General features: G+C 51.5%; 3 protein-coding genes and 1 non-coding gene across 4 annotated transcripts; 1 reads left to right on the top strand and 3 right to left on the bottom strand.

The window, feature by feature from the left end:
• Positions 1-4,005: 4,005 nt before the first annotated feature.
• On the bottom strand, positions 4,006-6,051 carry J4E79_002212 (uncharacterized protein; the record flags this gene model as incomplete). The annotated part of the gene is made up of 2 exons (XM_049351112.1): positions 4,006-4,596; positions 4,648-6,051. The coding sequence occupies 2 exons, from the start codon at positions 6,049-6,051 to the stop codon at positions 4,006-4,008; spliced, it is 1,995 nt and encodes a 664-aa protein (XP_049214951.1).
• A 1,778-nt stretch (positions 6,052-7,829) lies between these two features.
• On the bottom strand, positions 7,830-7,913 carry J4E79_002211. The gene has a single exon. It is a non-coding gene; the product is annotated as a tRNA-Thr (tRNA).
• A 1,878-nt stretch (positions 7,914-9,791) lies between these two features.
• J4E79_002210 (uncharacterized protein) lies at positions 9,792-11,369 on the top strand (the record flags this gene model as incomplete). Its single annotated transcript, XM_049351111.1, has 1 exon — positions 9,792-11,369. The coding sequence occupies one exon, from the start codon at positions 9,792-9,794 to the stop codon at positions 11,367-11,369; it is 1,578 nt and encodes a 525-aa protein (XP_049214950.1).
• A 3,520-nt stretch (positions 11,370-14,889) lies between these two features.
• J4E79_002209 (uncharacterized protein) lies at positions 14,890-17,502 on the bottom strand (the record flags this gene model as incomplete). Its single annotated transcript, XM_049351110.1, has 4 exons — positions 14,890-15,714; positions 15,762-17,228; positions 17,278-17,393; positions 17,484-17,502. 4 exons carry the CDS (start codon positions 17,500-17,502, stop codon positions 14,890-14,892), a joined length of 2,427 nt encoding a protein of 808 aa, XP_049214949.1.
• Positions 17,503-17,506: the final 4 nt, after the last annotated feature.

Genomic DNA, 17,506 nt, shown 5'->3' with positions numbered 1-17,506 from the left:
GCTGTCCACTTCTTTGCCTGACATCCGACAACTAACAAGGTCAAATCCCTCCAACCAGCGACTTTGAAGATAGTGAGCATGATGTATCTGAAGGAACGCTATCAGCCCATACATAGCCTATCAAACATCGAAACTATGCATTTCGAGAGGCTTAACGATTCTAGGTAGGGTCTTCTCTATACAAGCGCATCATGTATCAAGATTTGGACCTGTCCTCCTCCGATTCTTGACGAGGAGATTTTTCATCTGCCAGGCAACATCTGCTACTACTAATGCGTACATTTCAGCTCGTAAGGCAACACCTGACTCGCACGGAAATCCGAAATTTCGCGCTCGTCGTCCTCAAGCCGTCGTCGATGTCCTGTCGGTGCTATCTGCCAGGCGCCACTCGATTCGCATAACATTCAAGAATGGATGATTGCATGTAGCCACTCAAATCGCCATCGCCTCTGTCATTTACCAGATCGACGCGGCCCGAGTCATTACCACTGCCCTCCGTATACTCGACTAGAGGATCGCGAGATTCCGGGCCCTCTTCTCCGCCGCAAGAATGATGTATATGTTTCTTGCTGATACCGCCGCACGTCTGCGATACCAACCCAGCCGGGATTGGTCGATCTCACGCGAGTTCCTGCAAGATCTTCGTCTGTACAGCATCAGCTATGACTGGCAAGTGAACAGACAATACAGCACATACCGTGCACGAGCGTCCTGCCGCATTTGCAACATTGCCAAAAGTAGTACATCTTTGAGCGGTATCTGTAGGTCAAACCTATACCCGAAGACAGCACCATGACGAAGATGGTAGCCAAGCCGAATATTGCTTCTCTAGACCAGGGCTCGTTGGGATCGGCGGCATTGAAGGATCGTGTCACTGGAGAGGTCAGCATATCGAAAGCTGCTGCGAAGTTAAGGCTGCTTTGCGCGTAGAATTTGATACCACAACCTAACGAGACCAAGTAGCGATGTAGAAGCAAACTCACTATTCATGGTCACTAGCTGACTGGGATTGAAATATCCAGGTCACCACAATGACAGTAGACTTCTCCTCAATAGACTTGGACGACGAAAGATAACAAGTAACTGGAATCGAACATCCAGAGCTCAGTACATCTCTAGACAAGTATGGTGCTCCTGTAATTGTTATCGCTAAATGATCTAGCGATCAGAGTATGGTTCGTCGGAGCTCTTGGAACGCGAGAAACTGTGATTGGTTCTTTGGCCTCAAAGATCTGTGGCTGGGTAGATGGGGAAGATCGAGCTGATGTGATAATCTTCCACGATAAAGGATGAGCCAAAAAGAAACCAGATACACCTGGATTATTGAGGGGATGCACAAATATATGTTTTCACAGGCTGTCGAATGTTGAAAACAAGGGCAGGAACCTACGGGCGGAAACTGAGTTAAGCCCGCTTGTGCCAGGAACGTGTGGAATAGAAGGTAATAGCATGCGCATGCAATGTTACCAATACGTATCCCCATAGATCCGTAGCCGGCGCCGCCTCATCGTCGGCTGCCGTCACCAAGGGGGTGTGGTCATGTTTCTGATTCGCCGAGGACATCTCGTTCCACGCTGGCCGCTCGCCACTTTGAATGCTCTGACCTAACTCCGTCCAGTCTGACAAAAATTACCGGAAGACACACGGAAAGAAAAACGCAGGCCAGTGTACCCGAAATCGTACCAATCTGGGAATGCGCAAGGCGGTCGCGAGACACCCGGCGCATGTGAGAGGGTGGGATCAGCTGTTAAGAATCTGGGGCCTTGGGATCATTATGTAGCTTTTGCTTTTCTGACTTGACGCGCTGACTATCAATGACTCGTCATTTTTCTCTACGGTTCGCTCAATTACCACTGCGTCTCGTTCTTGTGATACCTAGGTATAGAACATCCACCAAACTCTGCAAAAATGGATCCAGTAGGCACTAAAGCACGGCAAGGTAAACTTCAGAAAGGCTCAAGCGAACCCCTAGTGAACGGACTGACGATTCATCACCTAGCGAAATTCAAAGTTACAGTATTGTAAGCCGGCAAGCGCACTAGAGGCCGAACCGAGTAAGGCGGACCAGGGAGAGTTGCAAGAGCGTTGGACGTGGCTCGTAAGAGGAACAGGATCAACGGAACATACCGACCCAAATCCTCGGCGCTGGACATGCCAGCGATGGACGACGGATCAGCAGGTCAGCGTGCTCTGGGCGACAGCCGTCTCAGCCTGGGCCAAAGGGTAAAGCTTAGTCCGTTGCGACCCGCCAGAAGCCCTCACGGCCGCATGGGGAGCTGATAGTCGCTGCATCTGTCGCCATCCCGCACTCCAAGCGCACATCCGCCCATGGATGCTGGATCGCGCGGACCTAGCCCGATGTTTCTCGAATCCACACCAGGCAGTTGGGTGCCTGACGCCTGCGTAGGAAATGCAAGAATTGGAATAAGTCTCCACAGCCGGCATGGGCTGTTCGGTTGGTGATGTAGCCCGGACGTTCCGCATGCCTAGAAGGACAGCGAACGAACGTAAACAATATTCATCCATGAATATCACCGCGCGATCAATTCACGTATTAGTGGTCTAGCTGCAGCCACTCTAGAAGTTCATGTCAGTTATAGCTTCAGCAAACCAAGAACCCACCGATGGCACTGCCAATTGAGTAGTAGCTCGCAACTCTACACGGTGCAGAGTTCATCCACAACACCGTGATGATGTTTTAAAAGGTCTCTCGAGTGCTTGCTCGAAAGTAAGGATTGGATGACTGTAGTACAGATCTGCGGTAACTAGAGAGGAAAAGAGGGTGCATGTGATAGGGCTGCGCAAACCTGAGTGATGCGTCATAACAATTGTGGCTAGCACTCGCGGGTGTCGCAGTTGCTTCTATACTGCCGCGTTTGTCTCATCTTAGTAGTCGTCTTGAAGACAGGTGAGGATAAAATACACAGAAACCTGACGGAGAAAAAGAAAACAAGTGTGACGGCAACAGCCGCTCAGATCTAAATGGTTGGACCGAGAATTGAACGGTATGTGAAGGTGGGATGGCATTCTGCTTGCGGCGACCTGTGTACTGTTCTGCTTGCTGGGTTAGCAGACCAATGAGGAACAGACTTTACGCATGACAACCCATGCGAGCCGAAAAGCACAAGCGCGATGGCATGAGAAACCCGCGTTATGCATACACAGCTCCGGTTATCTGACGCCAGGAGCGTTGTCACCGAAGCCTTGGGCTGACTTCATTAAGGCGGTGCAGGTAATGTTGCGTGGCAGAACGCCCTCAACGCAACCATCAACGGCTTCGAGAAGGTGATACCAATCGAAGTGGCCAATCAACAAGGGTCGCGGAGGCTTCGCCTTCAGATGCTACCTCCTCTACCCCCAGGCAGCAGAACTAGAGATATTGCTCCGACCAGGGACGGTAGAATGTGGTATGAGAAGTACAAGGCAAGACACATTTAATATACTCATTTCATTCCCTATCCAAATATTCATTCTCAAAGAATCCCATACCTCTCCCTACCCTCAGCGACCCGGCACTTGCAGCAGTAGAGTAAACTCATATTGCACCAGGCGCTCAAGAGGCAAATGGAAAGAAGGCATATGCCATGGCTCAAACCAGCCCATCCGAAACCTTCCCAGCGGACAGGTAACTATTCAACTTCCATATATAAAAAAATATCCTCAAGACATTATCGACTAAAGTATCTCGCCTCGCCTGCTCCGGTGACCAGTCTCGATAAGTGAGGGTTGGGACGGTTGATGCGAGGCTACAGGGGGTATAAGCATCGAAAAGTAAAGAGGTCTAGTAGTGGCTGGTCTTCTACTGCATATCTGCAGTGGAAGGAGCCGCTACAGAGAATCGAAGCCAAGCGAAGGGAACAGGGTAAACAACGAATTCACAAGGAACCGCGTACCGCTAGTTGGAAAGGTTTCACAAAAGGAAATAGCGAAAAAAATCTCAAAAGATCAAGAAACCGCTCAAACGTTCCTCATAAAAGCACCAGTCTAGAATCAAACTTTCTTGATTTACATAGCCATACCAGGGACCGGCTTCCGGGCGGGGATAGGAACGGGTCCGTTGGGGGTGATGGCGTTGGGGTTCATGGGACTGGGACCGGGTGCTGGACCTCGTCGTGGGTTGCCGGCCTGGCTGGCGGAGTTGGATCGTGGACGCCCGCCCATTTGGGGTGGGGGTGCCATCTGGGGTCCGCCGCCGTAGGGACCGGGGGACATGGAGCGGGGTGGGCCGGCGTAGGGCGCGTTGCTGTTGGAGCGGCCGCGGGGAGGTCCTTGTTGAGGAGCGTTGCTGTTGGATCGCATGCGTGGGCCTTGTTGCATTTGCGGGGATGGCATCTGCTGGGGCGACATCTGGCGAGGGGACATTTGACGGGGACCGGGGCTGCCTTGGGGCATGTTGGGAGAGTTCATGCCAGGTGATTGAGGACGCTGTTGAGGACCGCCCGGACCCATGGCTGGGCGGATGGGTGGACCGCGCATGTTACCTGGTGGTGGGGGACCGTTGCGAGGAGGGCCGTTACGGGGCTTGACAGGGTGCTTGGAGAGACATGTGCGGGGGACGACACCTTGCTGCGAGCGGTCCATACGAATGCAGAGAGCCTAGAAATAATTAGTCATCTCGTCAAGTTATGGAAAAAAAGTCAAACTTACCCATCCATCATCGTACTCGTGGAGCATGCGAACCAGCTGACCAGCGTGGAGATCGAGTTCATCTTGCATGGAAGGCTTGAAGTCAAGTTGAACACGGTGGACGTTGTTAGGACCAGGACCCATGGCAGGGCTCTGGGGACGACCACCAGCCATAGCGCCAGCAACAGGAAGAGGACCAGCAGGAGCTGGGCCAGGGGACGCAGGAATGTCTTCAGTCCAGGCCGGGCTCGGGGGAACACTTCCGTTGTTGGCGGCGACAGTTGGCGGGAGAGGAAGCTCAGAGGTAGGAGGAGGGATCGTAGACATGGCAATAGCATTAGAATCAGCAGTGGCGATAGCCGGAGCTGGGTTGGCAAAGTCAGAGCTGGGCTTTGAAGAGTGCATTGCGGAGGCCATGGGAGAAGCATTGGGAGGCGAGTCGGGGATGGAGGCTTGCTGAGTATCGACCGCAGCGTTGTTGCCGAAGGGGTTCGCTGAGGGAGGACCAGATTGCGCCTCAGGATCCTTAAATGGGTCGGCAGCGGGAGCGTTGGCGGCACCACGTCGCTCCCAGGCGCTGGTAGGACGGTCAGCAGATGCTGAAGGCGAGAGATTGCGGTTCTGGGATTGAGCAGCAGCACCACCGGCGGCAGCAGCGACATTGAGCAAGTTTCCTCCACTCTTTCGCTGTTCGTTGAATGCTGGGTCGAACTGGGTGACTGGTCGCAGGCTGAGGCGGGGTGCAGTTGAGGCGGTACGAGCAGAACGGATGCTGCCTGCCGGAGCAGCGCCAGCGATGATTTGAGGAGGCGGCGGTGCGGGTGCGTTGTACATCTCAGTCTTCTCGTTCTGAGCAGCTGCGGCGGCCATTTGCTTCTTCTTGCGACGGTACAGGAGCAAGATGCCAGTGAGAATGGCACACAAGACCAGAAGTATACCCAGGGCAAGACCTGCCTTCGCACCGGTGGACATGCCTTCCTCAGAGTCTGCTGCGGCGGCTGAAGAAGAGGATGCGGTAGCCGAAATGGTCGCGGCTGTGGCAGATGCGAGACCTGCGATCGACGAGGCGGGGCTGGGCGTTGGGGACTTGGTTGCTACCATGAGGGTGGACGCAGGCTTGAGCGGGCTCTTCGCAGTTGAGGTCTCCTCCACGATTAGATCATCGTCGTCCTGGGTAGATGAAGGCTTCCTGGCGGTTGTGGTTGGCTTTTCGGGCTTGGCAGTCTCCTCCGGCTCGTCCTCTTCCTCAGTAGTCGTCTCGCGAGCGCGTGTAGCAGGCGCGGGCAGAGCGATTCCTGGATTCTTAGTCGGCTCTGGTTGTCCATCCTCTCCTACAGTCACGGCGACGACCGCCGTGACAATTTCGACGGGGCCGTCGTCGCGTTGCCGTCGCACAAGATGCGCTCCGGCGTGTTGGTGCGCCATGGCGTGCATTGTGGCGTATCAAAAGGTCGGTTGGGGGATTGATAGATTATGTTTTATGATGTTTATGGTTCTCGGGAGAACTCCGCCGTCAACTCTCCTGGAACCAGCTATTGCGTTCGAGGTTCCGTTTGGTGCGTGATTACGTAGTCGCACAGTCTGGGATTTCTCGATCGAAGTCGGCTCGTTGTAAGGAATGTGGTGTTTGGTAGGCGCACGGGGGTGGATGTCGTGTATTGGGTGAACTAGGCACTAGACATAAAAGAGTGTAACTATGGTTATGTGGTAAAGAGTGAAGTGCGACAGGTAGCGCTTGATGAAAGAAGGACAAGACGACAACCTGGCCGCAGGAGTACGTGATGTCGTGAGAGGAATTAGAGAGGCGGCGTGGAGGTGAAGGAGCGTCGGCGCAGGACGCGGCAGAGACCAGGAAACAAACGGCAGAGCGCCAACCAAGCTCGAAACGCCCGCGTGCCTGGCAAGGCCGAGCCGTGAGAGCTGAACCGTGCAGCCGTACATCTTGCCGTGATGCGCGTTAGCCTGAGGTTAGGTCCAGGTACCCGTGAATGGTGATTGGGCCTCCCATCTAATTTCCTGGGGGCGTTAGGCGCTCGAGCTATTTTCTGCCTCAGCCTCGCGTTGGTTCGCAGATGGCGGTGCACTCCCCCTTATCGAGGGTGACTATCGGCGCGTTTGATATGGCGACATGGGCTTGGGGAGCTAGATGTCATCATAGTTATTGTGTGGTGGCCGATGCGCATTGTTCGTACGTGCTCTCGCGGCGTACGACCGCTCCATCCGATATAGCTCATCGACGCGCCCAGTCAGCGTAAGCAGATCGAAAGAGCAGCGATATAGCGACCCAAGGAATATCCTGCACATCCGGTAATTACCTGCAGATGGCAGATGCAAGCCTGGGAGCCTCGTGCATGGAGGTTGCTTTCCTCGGCCGGTACCCGTCGAGTCGCAATTTCGCTGCTCATCAAAGCTGCATAACAACACGGCAGAGCCCGGTCGATGACAGCATGCCTGCGCTAGGCGGTTGTATGTTTGCGACGATGATTTCAGGTCGCGTGCTCTTCGCATCGTGTCGAAGCGTCTCTGGAGCCTCAGGGCGAAGGAGTGCGGTTGCAAAAGTAATTCGCAGTGGAAATTGTCAGTTGTGGCATTAACAACAGGTAAGAATAGACCCGTGTTGCGCAATATCGGTTGTTGAAGACACGGCATGCCCGTTTTCTGTGTTTATCGTGGGTTCCATGGTCATCGTCAGATGTGTTTTGGATATACATTTTCGCGCATCGTGTAGCTGTGGTTTCCAGCTGGACGCATGGTATGATAGAGCGAAATGATCCATTGAATTGCCGCCTTCAAGCGGAGTGGTTTCTGCGCACCGTTGCCAGATAATGGCATGTACTATAATGATCAGGCCGAAGTCTCCCTCTCTTTTCCACAGTCGTGGCAATGAGAAGCAGCCCTCTAGTGGTGGCCCCCAAAAAGCACATGTGACGGGGAGGGTACCCGATGTTACCCCTGGAAAGACAAAATAGAAGAACGCTCTGCTGCGAGCATGAACTGCACGTTCGTCTCTTGCGCACTGTCAGCACCTCGTTGACAAAAAGAAATGCCTGCTGCCAGGATGAATTTTTGCAGGATTTGGCCCAAAAGTTCAACTTTCCTCCACAACCACATCCACGCGAGCAAAAAGGATGCCACCGCGTCGACGACGACGGTGTGTGCTGTGCCTGCTACCAGAATTGAACCTTCACGGCACGTCAGCGCCCTGTCCTCGGTGCGACTCGAATGGGTGTACTTACTGGCGACCTCGTCATTACTAGTGACGCGCTCTACCACTGAGCTAAGCAGGCGGATGTTGGTGTTGATTGATGATGACTAAGACAAGAATGCCGTTCATGTAGTTGAAATAAACGTCCGGGACGACAGGTCGATGTGTTGAAAAGTAGGAGAGCAAGTGTTGGAGTAATTAGTCGTGTTCTCCACATAGGTGGGCTCGTGGATACGGGGTTTCGATGCGGCGGTCCGACTAGCGCGATGGCTGCTGGAATAGCTCCGGAGGAATACCACGGTCGTGGAAAGGAGCTGTGCGGAATACGGAACATGAATAGTGTGGTGCAAGTAGATGCTGCAAACAAAGGTAAGACATTCTGGTGAGGCGTTTGGCATGTGAAGCCTGCAGCTGGTGGGGACAGAGCCTCCAGAGAACCGAAGCTTAGGTGCAGATAAGTGGGGCGCGCTAAACGATGCGCTATCGGCGTGCAGTCACTAATTCCATAGCTTCTTCGCATTCTCTGTCTTTTGCGCTTAAGCCTAAGAGGTCTTTTCGCGAGAGTACTTTAGTTGTATACATTAGAGGAAAAGATATTTAGTAATAGTAGTTTACTAGGCTGTTTATCTAAAGTAGTTGTCTCTATATACACTTATAGTAGTAAAAGATAACTCTATAATAAATGCGTAATAAGTTATTATAATAAGTCTTGTAATAGCTTATAAGGTAGAGATAGCTTATCTTATAGAACTAAATATAAAGCCTAACTAGCTTATATATAAGAGCTTCTCTACTATTACTTCTTTTATCTCTTTATTATAATTATAAGTATAATAATTCTCTTTAACTACTTTAACTACTATTCTTTTATTATTACTAATACTTAAATAGCTTATTTTACTTTCTTAGTTCTTTCTCTATCTCTTAAATACAAGATTATCTATTATATAGCTTTATTTCTTAAGAAACCTTATAATCTATACTATAGAGAAAAAAAGTAAATAAAACACGTGCTTAGAATAAAGGCAGCTATCTTTTTATTTAAGAGGCTTAATAATAGTATATAATTTGCTTAGGTAATAGCGTAAAGTTACTAATATTTTAGTCTCTAGCTTTTTTAAGTTTTATACTAATAAGCTTATAGAGCTTAAGACACTACTTTAGAAGCTATTCTTAGTGTAGCTATAGCTAATATATACTAAGTAGCGCTTCTTTAGAATAGTAGAAAGAATTAAGTAGTAGCTAGCGTTAGCAAACATAGTAATTAATTACTATAGTAAGTAATTCTAGTAGAAGTAGAGGTAGAGAGAGAGCTAGCGTTATAGGTTAATTTTGTAGCTTTGCAATATTTACTATTTATATAGGTAGCGTTGTAGGAGGAAAAAATCTGCTTCTAGACTAGCGCCTTAGCAAATAAAACTAGGATTATATTGATACATTAAGGGCTTCTTCGCATTCTGTCTTTTCAGAATCCCGCATCATGCAATCGACGTCGATAACGCCATTTCGGGACCATTGAAGAACCTCCATCGCAATCGCGACTTCAGCTTGTGTTGTCGTGGACCCAAAAACTGCTGCACCGCGCCTTCCTCGAACTGCTACTCAAGCTTTCACTCAGGGTCCGGGCACATTTGGTCGATCAAATCTTCTTTTGATGGCCAGCGCTGCTCCCATTCAGAACAGGCCATACCGCTCACACAAAGTACCGGCCTGTACGCGATGTCGTTCGCGCAAAATCCGTTGTCACATCGACATTCCCGGAGAGCCATGTTTGTCATGCCGGGAAAGACGCCTCAAGTGCCAGTATGTCGAAAGTTCAACAACCAGCTCTCCGACAGAAGAAGGCCCAGATCGACGGCCCTCCAAGCGGCGACGGCACAGCGAGCCTGAGGAAGGTCCTTCTCGGCCTCGCTCAGCACCCATCTTGCATAAAACCAACAACAATCCTTCCGCATCCATTATGCTTGCGCCGCATTTCGCTGAAGATATAGACATCTTCAACCGACACATCTCGCAGCATCGAAAAGCAGAGGGCGAGGTGGAGTCTTCCAATTACCAGACGCTTCTCCATGATGCGAAAGATCCAGTGGTGTACCTCACAGTCCCAAGGTTTCGCACTGGTCTACCACCCAACAGCGGCTGCGGGAGAGAACAGCTGGAGATTGTTGAGCAGATAATGGGGCCTTTCAAACGAGAAGTGGTCGAGCTCTACTTCAACCACATCCACTACCATTTTCCCATCCTAGATGAGGAGATGTGTGAGATGCTGCGGACAGGGCAATACGGCAGAGTACCAAACAATTTGATGTGTGTCATCTTCGCACTTGCATCGCCGCATTGGGCCAAATCAGATACCCTAAAGATGCACCCCAAACCAAACTCATACTACGTCTGGAACAAGGCTATCTCAGCTACTCTGGAGGACTTCCTTAGCCCCGGAATGTCCACTATACAAGCCGCTGTGCTCGATCAGATTGGACGTCCTTCGGTCTCTATCATCGGCAATATTACTCTTTGCGGCCGGACAGTATCTTTGGCCCAAACCTTTGGGCTGCATAGAGATCCATCGAAGTGGAACATTACGGAAAATGAGAAGTCCGTCCGGATGCGACTGTGGTGGTGCGTTCTCATCACGGACCAGTGGTCTAGTGTCGCGTATGGCGCACCGCCCTACGTCTCAAAAGGCTACTACGACGTACCGCGACCGACTGTCAGCTCACTCATTGGCACCAAGGCAACCTCGCAGCAGAAGCAGACTACCACCTGCTTCATACATCTATGCTCTTTGACGGAGCTGCTGGCCGAAATCTTACCCTTCGTCTACCAGATCAGTCCAGATCGAATACAACTTGCCCGGGAGATCGATCGCTTCAAGCACGAGCTAGACGATCTGGAATCACAGCTTCCGGAATGGCTCCCTCTCCCAAATCGTCCAGGTACACCCATGCTATGGCTCTCTTTCCTCTCGATAAGGCTTGTACTCGCCCGTCTCATCTTCCGCGCAGCTGTCCTTGATGGAGATGGTAGCATAGGGCGAAGTCGGATGGATCAGCTGCGCATCGCATCGTCGGCAGTCCTCGATTTCATATTGACCATGGGCGAAACCCAGTTCCTAGACTTTTGGCTACCCTATGCGACACATCTCCTGGTGCATGCAATCACCGTGTCGCTTCGCTGCACTGTCGAGACCCAAGATCCTGAAATACGGAACGCATGCGTCTCGCGCCTCGAACGCGTCATTTCTCATATTCAACATGCGCGAGACAACTATGACTGGGACCTTGCCAACTATTGTCTGGAACGCTGCGCTGATCCTGTGTCGAAAATTGCATCGCTGAACGCACGAGAAGCGCCACAGCCATCGGAGACGGAGCTAACCAGCGTTGCGCCTAATGGCAACGGGATCGACGTACCTGTGATGCCTAATTTTGACGATGCGACATTCTTGTTGTCGGACATATTGGATCCGAACGCTTTCGATTTCTCCTGGGATGCGCTGTGGGATACGCCATCCGGAATGACCAACTTCTCGTTATAGAATGTTTGTGTTTCGTCATCCCTACTGCTTCCAGCGAATCAACTTCGTTATACATGATGACAAGTATGAAGAACACCTCTCATGCACGTGCATAAACCTGCATACAGTACCCCGCCTTGAATGCCTCGCCTCACGGCCGCTGCTGTGCCTCATTCTCTCGATCTGCACGCACTCACACCACTTTCTCGCAATTCGGCCATCGGCTCCATACACCAAGAAACCGCGGTTACCTGTGTACAAACGTAAAGATTAGAACCAGAATGGTCCCTGTCGCAGAAGTCGAGAAAGCCAATCCCGAACGTGGAGCGTACCGATCATCTGACGGACGACCCGACTGTCAAATCTGTAGCACGATACTCCTGTTCGCCTACGAGACCGACACCCGCAAGGAACTTACCTTGGGCACAGCAAAAGATCTCCTTCAAAGCCAATGTTCCCACGTGGCACTATTCAAAGATTGGTTGCACGGGCTTCTTACCGATATTCCAGCTCGTGAAACGTCTCTCCTGACGATCGATGCGAGCTACGGACGTGGCTGGTTTTCTTTCTTGTTGTCAAGTTCGCAAGGGGAAGACCTTGGGTTACTCTGCGATCTCACGGTACCTGATCATCCAGGATCAATGCGAGTGGTAGATCCTCAATGGGTCGACGTGGGCTTACTGAAGCAGTGGATAAAAGCATGCACCGTAACTCACGGAGTTCGATGCAAGCGGTCATCTTGGCTTAGTCACCTAGGGACTGTAAGGCCCAAATACCTTGTCGATACATTTGAAATGTGTATTGTTGAGGGTGAGAGTATGGGGGCAGGATACATTGCATTGAGTTACCAATGGGGCCAGACTAAGACGATTCGAAACACGACTGCGATTCGCGAAAGACTCTTCAAGCCGTCTTCCCTTTCAGACTGGGATCTAGCTCGTCACATTCCACAAACAATTAAGGATGCTTTCGCCGTTGTTAAATTGCTTGGCTATAGGTACCTCTGGGTGGATGCTCTGTGTGTGGTGAGCACCTACATTTACTGCTTGGTTCGAAGCGAACAGCATTTGACATGACATTAGATACAAGACGATCACGTCGAGCTTGCCGGTGAAGTGTCTAGAATGCACCGCATCTATCACTCTGCCGACTTCACCATCGTCGCTGCAGACGGATTTGACGCGAACTATGGGCTACGCGGACTCAAAGGCCTGACAGCCTCACGGAATCATTCTCAGGTGCCTACGCAGCTTTCCGAGTCGGAGTGGGCGGCAATACCCCATCCTTCGAGAGGGTATTGGCAATCTCAAGTCCCGAACACATATCACACCAGAGCATGGACATTTCAAGAGTATGCCTTCTCAATGCGGAAACTAGTCTTCGTAGATGATGCTGTTCAGTGGAGTTGTGACCATGGTCAGATGCGCGAAGATCGGATGAAACAGCTACCACCGAACGAAAACTCCCGAACTCTTACAATTCATCGACTGCTTGCAACTGAGATGCCAACGCTCTATGCACTCGGCAAACTAGTCAGTGCCTATAATTCCCGTCACCTGACTTTCCCAGAAGACGCACTGTCTGCGTTTGCTGGCACGCAGAGCCTGCTCGAGCAGTTCTACCAGCCTGGTCTTCTCTACGGACTTCCCGAATTTTGGTTCGATCTTGCATTGTATTGGATACCTAACGGCAATTTGGTACGTCGCAAAATTCCACGCTCAAGATGCTCTACTGGAACATCTTTGCACTTACCGAGTTGGTCCTGGATCGGCTGGACCGGCAGGATACGCTTTCCTGATGATGAAATCTACGAAAAGGGCTACTGGCAGAAACGCTTTACGGAACCCGTCACCAAGTGGTGCACTCTTGCCCACCCTGCCTCTCCTGAGCGGAGACCGATCAATTCATCATGGCATGAATATCGCTCAATGGCATTACAAGGCCGTTTATCCACTTTACCTCAAGGATGGGATCAGCAATCCGACGCAAAACGAGGGCTGGTTTTTAGCCATACTCGTTGTCCACGGAAAAAATACTCATATCCATTCCCTGTACCGGAGCCCTGCTCTACAAGTACCAGTATATCCGTCCCACAAACCGCATATCTCTTCGCCCAAACAAACCGAGCATTTTTATGTGGTCAACTCGTGCACAACGTGGAATACCGCTTGGTGGACTTACCCCACATGTGGCTAAAATCGTCGCAAGATCAATACGTTGGCTTTATTTACCTCAATAGCTCAGAACAAGAATCTCTGTTAAGAGAGACGGGCAAAAACACTTCATCCCCCAACCCATTAGAGCTTGTAGCAATGAGTAAAGGAACGTCCTGGGCTCTGCGTTCATCAGAACTAGATTGGGAAGTCGAGCTCAAACGAAGTTCCGAGGCGGGTGAAAGGGAAGAACGCCGGGCTTTCGACTGCATATTTGTGCTGTGGATTGAGTGGGAAGACGGCGTTGCGTACCGGCGGGCTTGCGGGGTAGTGCATGCTGACGTTTGGGAGCGAGAAAGAGAGGAGGAGCTTGTCGATCTGATTCTTGGGTAGTGGATACGTTTGTTACCTAAGGCCAATCAACCAAGGCCAGAAACTCTCTCCATAAATGTACCGTCATACTCATACCCATGTCCCCTAGTCGGCGTGATGGCAAATGCATAAGTCTATGGATGCTCTTTGCGAATCCGACAGCACCTCAGCAGCTTTCCAGCTACCAAAGCCATATCCCATGCCAGGACGTCATCTATCCTTAGTTTGTCCAAACTGTGCGAAGGAAGATGTTTTGATAGATAACCTTATTACCGACGACAACATAGTTAAGTCTTTTAGGAAATACAACATTAAGAAAGCAGACAAAGACAAGGCAGTAAAAGTAGTTGCCTTAACAAATAAAACAAGTTCTCGATTAATTACTACTAACACTATATCTTCTTCTATTGCACATAACAATACAACTACTTCCGCCATCGCATTAATAAATAGAACAAGTTCTCTATCAATTGCTACTAACACCGCATCTCCTTCTGTCGCAAATGACAATACAACTGCTTTCGCCATCGTAGTTAATTCAAACTTCGTACAGAACAACGTTATACTCTGCGACATGAAAATCATTACAAGATGATCATACAGCGCAGAACAAAGTGCGTACCTAGGTAGCCTCGGTTCAAGGCTTTCGATACAACAAAACAGCCCATGTCAAAACCTAGAAGTCGTAGGCCACTGAATCCATCTCTACAACCAACAAAATGAAACATCATCTTCAACCACATCAACAACAACGCAGACGCATATTGCAATAAACCCACGTGCCATTTCCAGTCTCGATCTAAAAAAGGGGAATCATATAGGAACCAGCTACTCGCATCCCATCATCACAGCACCCGTAGCTCGTCGAAGAAGAAGAAGAAGAAGAAGAAGAAGAAGAAGAAGAAAGAAAGATCAACACAACGCCGACACCGCGCACGATGATAACCGCAACCACCACCACTAGACCACACCCATACCTCCAGGGAAAAACGTCGAAACGTCATGGCTTTGCAAGCCTAGTACGGGCTATTCACAATCTCGTTTCTACCAAGATAGCTCCCTCTAACCCCACTCCTCCTGCCCGCCCCAACCCGACTCGGCATAGCGATACTCTCGCGGGTCGGCCGCTGCAACGCACGCTTAGCCACCATATCGACCTCATTCGGCAGCGCAACGATAAGATTCTTGTCAGAGCCAAACTTGAAGTTATCAGCCTTCACTTCTTCAGAGTAGCGCTTGATATTGTAAGGATCCTTGCGGTTAGCCAGCACCTTCTTCATACTCCAAGTAACGATAAAAGGGCCAGTGGCGCTGATGATGGTGGTTTCCTTGTCGTCGAGACCCGTGTTGAAGCGGGCGGTGGTGAAGGAGATGGGTGCTTTGGTTTCGTGTTGGAATTGGGCGACGTGGGCGGGTGTGAGGGCGAGACGCCGGGGTTGGGGCTTGTCGTCTTTGGCAAAGGACTTTTCGAAACCGAGTTTGCCGTCGTTTTTGCCGCCTTTTTGGAGGGCGTCGATGAGGAGGAGGTAGGTTCGCGTGGTGGCGAGGACCCAGCGGCCGTCGGCTGAGACGTCCATGCCGATGATTGGGTCACCCAGCGCGGGAATGAGAGTTTTGGCGTTGATGCCGAGTCTGTCAAACAGGCGGATGTCTCCCTTCTCGGACGCAACAGCAATGTGTCCCTTTTCGGTAGTCGCGGCGGCGGAGAATGCGTTCTTGGTAGCATACTGCTTGAGCTGGTCGTCTACAAGCTTGTTACCGGCCAAACGAGGATCGACGCGGTAGAGCGCGTTGTCTGAGAGACCTAGGAAGGTCTGCTCGCCGCTCATTTGCGCAAATTTCTACAACACGTTAGCTTGCAATCATACATCAGGGGATGTTTACATACGTTCTCCGGTGCAAAGACCTTGACGGGAATGTCGTCGTGCACCTTCCACTCATCTACAACGGTACCAGTCTCAAGATCCATTCGGTAAAGGTTGTTCGGGTTCTCCAAGTTCTGAAGAATCATGTCGCGATCCTGCTGGTGCAGCATGACCTTGTTCGGGTTGAAAGCCTTGCCGCCGGGTGTCTTGATGTTAGAGATGGTTGTAGAGAATTGCAGCTGGTTCTCCGGGGTGTGCTTGAAGACACCGATCTTGTTTCCACGCACAACGAACGACCTGTCGTGTTTGTAGCCAACCGCCAGCTGCGAGTTCTGGTCACCGTCGGTGGGACCAGTCTCGACGTCATCCTCGGACTCATCTGAGTCGTAGTGCTCGCTCCGCTGCTCGTTGGTGCTCTCGTATTCTTCCTCGTCCTCCTCGTCCTCCTCTTCTTCCTCTTCTGGCTCCTCGTCTGGCGCATCCTCCATAGTCAAGTCCTGGAAGGCCTCTAGAACGTACTCTCGATCAGTGTCCTTTGCCTTGCCCCATTTGACCTTGTTCAAGTGCTCCCAGAGGGCTTGCATCACACCTTGCTGAATGTTCTCGAGCTCGTCCTGGTCCTTGAACTTCAACAGCCATGAGTATGCCGAGCCGTCGTCGAGATAGTGGTTGAAGATGAAGGACTTGTATTCGTAGTTGAAGACGGGATTGATGTCTTCTACGATAGGCTGTCCCAGCCACTCGCGCTCTTCGCCAGCAATGTGCAGCCAGTAGTTCCAGTCGCCAATCTCGGTAACAGTGACGCTGACCTTGTTGTCCTGCTTCATGAAGGTGCCAGAAGGGAAGTCGAAGAGGTGAAGCTCCGCGTCTCCTTCGACCAGGGTCTCGAGAGCCTGGGGCTGGGCGGCAGAGGGCGGCGCGGCCGTAGCATCCTCCTGCTCCGGGACTGTGCCCTTGCCTGCAACCTTCTTGGCCATCTTTTCCTTTGTCGTGTTCGGGAAGAGCTCTTCGGTAGTGGGGGGTTCGACAGGCAGGGCGCGGGCGTTCGAGAGGGTCGGGCTGGCGATGGGGCTCGCGTCGGGGATAGGTTCCTCGTAGTAGGCTAGGGCAGCGAGGTCGTCTTCGGTCGCGTGTTCGTGGCTTCTCCTGAACTTCCTCTCGTACTGGCACTGCAGGGCCACGCGCTCAAACAAAGACGCGGTCTCTGGCTTGACTGACGGGTCGCACACAAACTCCCAGAGGTCGTCGACGTCGCCGCTGAGGTCGCGCCACGCAAAGATCTTCTCGCCGGTGGAGCGGACGTCGTCGCGGAACTGGAGGTCTTCGTCGAGCAGAAATGTCTTTTCGTCCTTGTCGCCTGCGAGCGCGTCAAGTGCGGCGTCTTCGTTCTCTTCGGCTAGCAAATCCTCCTCGCCTTCCTCGTATGCGCGCTGGATGACGAGCTGGTACTGGAACTCCTGCCCGGTGCGGCGGATGGTAGCTGCAGCGTCCTACTAGGCTGTTAATGCACTTGCAGTCCAGGATCACGGGCTTGCGTACCTTGAATATAAGCTCCGAGTATCCCTTGACAGAGCGGGGTCGCACAAGGTAAAGCTGGCCCTGGGCAATCTCGACGATGGTTTCCTTGGAGCTGTCGCCAAAGACAAATTTACTGACTGGTGGTACGGATTAGTGTCGTCGCAGCAACGGAGGGGGAGGGGCAGCGGCTCGGGAAAGAGAAACATGGCAAACAAAGCTCGACTTACGGTTTCGGAGCATGAACATGGCG

This window comes from Alternaria viburni, assembly GCF_023758015.1.
Source record: "Alternaria viburni strain BMP 2772 chromosome Unknown scaffold_3, whole genome shotgun sequence".
NCBI classification, from domain to species: domain Eukaryota; kingdom Fungi; phylum Ascomycota; class Dothideomycetes; order Pleosporales; family Pleosporaceae; genus Alternaria; species Alternaria viburni.
This window is presented reverse-complemented; position numbering and strand designations above follow the sequence as displayed.